Source organism: Gigantopelta aegis, chromosome 3 (genome assembly GCF_016097555.1).
Source record: "Gigantopelta aegis isolate Gae_Host chromosome 3, Gae_host_genome, whole genome shotgun sequence".
Taxonomy (NCBI): domain Eukaryota; kingdom Metazoa; phylum Mollusca; class Gastropoda; order Neomphalida; family Peltospiridae; genus Gigantopelta; species Gigantopelta aegis.
In genome coordinates, this window is record NC_054701.1 from 35,496,222 (window position 1) to 35,501,275 (window position 5,054).

Below are 5,054 nucleotides of genomic sequence, written 5' to 3' on the forward strand. Positions count from 1 at the left end.
ACTACTACTACTACTACTACTAGTAATAGTTTTGTTCTTGTTTTTGTTTTGTTTTGGGGTTGTCGGGTTTTTTGTAGGGGGAGTACAACATTGACAGATACATTTCAGAAAGCATTAACAAATAAAAAAAACCCCACCAACAGACAGTGATCCGGCTATAACTGACGCGACTGAATCTGCACATGTATCCTTGTATCTGGTGGACATACCTGAAATGTCTTTATAAGCAGGTGGTCATCAATATATATACACACACGAATAGAAAATCCGTCTGTGTTGCTGGCACCTCTCCTCTAAATTAGCAAGGGGCTTGAGATAATATAGGTAGTACTAAACCAAATAACTTCCGGCTGGGTCAAAGTTCGAGGTGCACCGAACTTTTCATAGAGAAGTGAACACCACAAGTCCTGTGATTGGTTATAAATGTGAGTGTGTTGGTTGTAAAAAATAATAGTTTCATCTGGGTAAAAAAAATGTGCAATTTTATTTCATCTAGTACCAATGTGTCAAGTAGCCTTGTGCTTGAAACATGTATGGGGTACCTGTAAAAAAAGTACTCGAATTTTGTGCGAAACTAGGGTAGTCATAGACGCTACCCGTTATCTCAGAAACGAGCAGCTTGACCCCCATTTTTTTCTGATTCACTTTAAGTGTAAGGGGTGGTAGTATTTATATCCGTGGCGTTTATGTCGGTTGATACGTTGCAGGTAGGAGTTTTAGCCACATGTTACTATTGTCGTCTATGGGATTTGATTTGGTAGTATACACCCTATATTGTATATAAAGAAAAAGTCAGAAGCCTCCTTTAAAAGTCATATATCCCTCTTTAATTCAATATATATTGTACATTTTCTCACCTTCAGCCCCAAGTGAAGTTATCATCTGGGTTCCATTGATCAGACAAAGTCCCTACAGCGTGGAAAATAGAATAAATTAAAAGAACAGAGTTCACACAATACTTACATAATATGTGATTAAAATAATTAAAACTATGTTTCTCTACAGTAGAAACATAAAATATATTTAAATTAAGAAAACTAATTGTCCCCAAAAGTCAAAATGCATTTTAAAACCTCCATAAAAGGCCGGATTACATTAGATTCTATATATATTATACATATTTTATCTTTGGTCTCTAATATGCAATTTTAAGTATAATTATGTTTTCTGATATAACAACTTCACTAGTAATTATGTTATTTATGTCAATTTATCTTGATGTGAAAAGAAAAGGAAAACCGTTCTGCAAAAAAGAAAAATGTTTTATTTTTATGTAAAACAAAGCACACATACACAAAAATCCCACAAAAACCAACAACATTGATCAAAATATAAATAAAACAATATTCACCCATAGTGAAGACTGTCTTCACAAAGTTTGAAATTATATGTTCTCGAATTGTTATACTACCTACATACAAAACGGATATGTATCTTGTAGACACGATTAACACAATGATAATCAAGTACAAGTCTAGTAGGATAAACACATTAAAAAAAATATATAACATTTGTTTTATTTCCAAATATATTTTGGCTTATTTTTACGTCAAGTCAAAATGAAATGACTGATAAAGACACATTTAGAGAAGACTGGTACAGATTATGGCCCATGTCACTTCGAACTTTTGTTTGTTATATAGTGCTACCTTCACATGGCAGATGTATTATTGAGTTATGTCCCCTTCCTTAATTAACATGATAACTTAAAATAGTTTGGTCAATTCTTACCTCTTTTGGTTTCAGTTTAACAATGTCGAGATTTTTCGATTTCAAAACCTATAAATTAGAAAGTCTAGTTAGCAATCAATACAACTGATAAAGTATACACTTCATTATAACGCAGTAATGTTTGAAATGTATGACCACGTTAATCGTTATGTCTTGTTAGTAGACATAGAATTGTTAATTTGATGAAAACTAAATGTGAAAACAGATATCTTCTAAAACAGTTTGTAATTAAAAGTTTAGTACAGGTTTTGTAAAGCCTTGAATGAAAATACACGCATTTATTTCATTTAATTGCGATAAATCTGTTGACGTGGTGGGCAAAAGTCGCAAGTACTTTCGCAGGTTAAGATGTTCAACTTCTATACTCGATACAATTATGGTGGTTGTTATGGCTGTGGTGGTGGTGGTGGTGATGATGATGATGATGATGATGATGATGCTAATGATGATGATGATGATGGGGTGGTGGTGATGATGTCGCTGATGCTGATGCTGATGCTGATACACGTTTTCCTTGGCACACACATCTATGTGAGCTGTTTTTCCAGAAAGGTGGGTTAGTGTTTAGCTGTTAGTGGTGAGTGAGAGAGAATCGACGTCGCTGCAATTACTTTGCCCCTAACCACTGAGTCACTAAAATTAGTACGCACCAGCCTCAGATCCGATCGCTTAACCTTCACACAACGGAGTGATAATTCAGTTTTCTTGGCAACGCCGTAAACAAATGAGTGAATGCAAAACACTCATTATAATGTGACTTGAAAATCTGCGGTAAGATCAGGTCAGGTCAGGTCAGGTCAGAGTGTTTAACGTGCACATTCAGAGCAAGCTGTTGTAGCGCACGCCTGTCCTGGGAACAGGTGCCGGCCTCGACCGGCTCCTCTGTCCAGGACAGGAAAGGGTTGGGTTGGGTTGGAGGGGGAACCGCCTGCACTGGCAGGTGCAAGGGAGCATCAGCAGCCCGACCTGGGTCGGTAGCAGGCGGATGGTTGGATTTTTAGTGCTACAGAATCTGGAATGTCCCGTAGGATTAATGTCAAAGGGAAAGGGTGCGCAGTTTGAATGAAGGAAATTAGGCGCAATTTTGAACGGTCCGTCCGTTTTCTGTAAACAAATTATGCATATTCTTAAGTCCCATGGCTGAAATCTGTTTTTACAATTTCATTTTATTTGTATATGCAATGTATGTCTTCAAATGCAAGTATGAATCCATAGATATGCACTTGTTTTATCTGATGTACATTATTATGACGAATGTGCCATCTTGTCATTTATTTATTTAATTATATTTTTACAATTTACCTCATATGCCGTTGAATAACGGCCAGAGTGTAAATAAAGTTCAGTTCAGTTCAGTTCAGTCAAAAGATAATCTGCTGTAAGGTCATAGGGCTTTACGTGCACATTCAGAGCAAGCTGTTGTAGCGCACGCTAAATCTGCTGTATTCATTCATTCATTTCAACTTATTTTCGTGCTTATATCCAATTAAGGTTCAAGCACGCTGTCCTGGACACACAACTCAGCTATCTGGGTTGTCTGTCCAGGACAGTGGGTTAGTTGTTAGTGGTTAGTGAAAGAGAAGAGGGTGTAGTGGCCTCACACCTACCCATTGAGCCCTTAAGAATTCGCTCTGGGTTGGAGCCGGTACCGGGCTGCGAACCCTGTACCTACCAGCCTGTAGTCCGATGGCTTACCACTGTTCCACCGAGGCCGGACAATCTACTGTAGGTAATACACAGGTTATACACTACCTCAGATTTCAGAAGAGATCCAATCAGATTCTTTCTTATAAATGTGTCCAGTTATTAATACATGTTTTGTAAACTCCAGTGCTAACTATGTAATAAGTGAACTCACCGAGCTGGCGTCTGTCCAGCCAGTCTCTGGACTCCACATCTTGCCTTCTCCCATCATGCCTAGCGCCAGATGGGCCAAGGGGGCAAGGTCGCCACTGGCCCCGACTGTTCCCTTTTCTGGCACCCAGGACAGGCAGGAAGCTAAATTATTATTTTTAATATAATAATAACAGTAATTCATAAAAAAATAAAATGAAATGAAATATTAATATTAAAAGAGATTATTTATTATCTCTATTACAAATATTAATATTAATAATTTAATAGATATAATTATTTTTTATTTTTTTCATAACATTGGGATACCAGGGTAAAAGAGGTCTAAAATCAATATGCCAAACTTGATTTCTCGTGTTTGTAGAACTGTTGGTACAGTATTAACATTATTAAAATATATATCTTAAACAAAAGTTAATCTGAGAATACGTTTAAGATGCGAGTGAATCTGAAATAGTGCACGACATATCGTGAGTTAATCTGAGAATACGTCAAATGTGTGGGGCGGGACTTAGCTCAGTCGATTGAGTGCTCGCTTGAGGTGCTTGCGTCGCAGGATCAAACCACCTCGCTGAATCCATTCAATTGATTGGGTTTTGTCTCGTTTCAACCAGTGCACCACCACTGGTCAAAGGCCATGGTATGTTCTTTCCTGTTTGTGGGAAAGTGCATATAAAATATCTCTTGCTGCATTAGGAAAACTATAGCGGGTTTCCTCTGATGGCTACGTGTCAGAATTACCAAATGTTTGACATCCAATAGCCGATGATTTACTAATCAATGTGCTCTAGTGATGTCGTTAAGCAAAACAAACTTTAACGTCAGATGTGAGTCGATCTGAGATGATACAGAAACAAACAAGACCAGTCTCTGGACTCCACATTTTGCCTTCTCCCATCATGCCTAGCGCCAAGTGAGCCACGGGAGCAAGGTCGCCACTGGCCCTTACTGTTCCCTTTTCTGGCACCAATGACAATACTTCAGAGAACAGTACACACGACGGTCTTTCGTGTACCAGTCACGGGGCACTGGTTAGGACGAGGATATAACTGAGTCGGTGGAGGTGGGTTGATCCTGAATCCATATACCACTGAGCTGCATCTCACCCCTCGCTGTGAATATTCATACCATTGAATGCTGCTATGTACTGTTGCAGCGTCTCCATGGAGATACCGCTGTTCCCCTTAGCGAGGACGTTGATCCTCAATGCCAGTAACATCTTCGTCCGTTCTGGAGACAACGGCGAACCGACTCCTGCAACGACAATAATGATAGTCATGTTACACCGGCCTCGGTGGTGTCGTGGTTAAGCTATCGGATTTAACGACTCAGTGGGTTTGTGTAAGACCACTACGCCCTCTTCTTTCTCGCCACTCGCTAACAACTAACTCACTGTTCTTGAAAAACAACCCAGATAGCTGATGTGTGTGTCCAGGACAGTGTGCTTAAACCTAATTTGGATATAAGCA

The 5,054-nt window shown here is 38.9% G+C and overlaps 1 protein-coding gene across 1 annotated transcript in view; it reads right to left on the bottom strand.

Moving 5' to 3' along the window:
- The window catches only part of LOC121367951 (histidine ammonia-lyase-like), a 19,410-nt gene extending 14,573 nt beyond the window's left edge, over positions 1-4,837 (bottom strand). The window contains exons 1-4 of the mRNA XM_041492421.1: positions 4,714-4,837; positions 3,590-3,729; positions 1,732-1,779; positions 858-909 (exon numbers count right to left, since the gene is read on the bottom strand). Coding sequence (XP_041348355.1) covers positions 858-909; positions 1,732-1,779; positions 3,590-3,729; positions 4,714-4,804 — 331 coding nt within the window. The 5' untranslated portion in view covers positions 4,805-4,837. The remainder of the gene's footprint in view (positions 1-857; positions 910-1,731; positions 1,780-3,589; positions 3,730-4,713) is intronic.
- Positions 4,838-5,054: the final 217 nt, after the last annotated feature.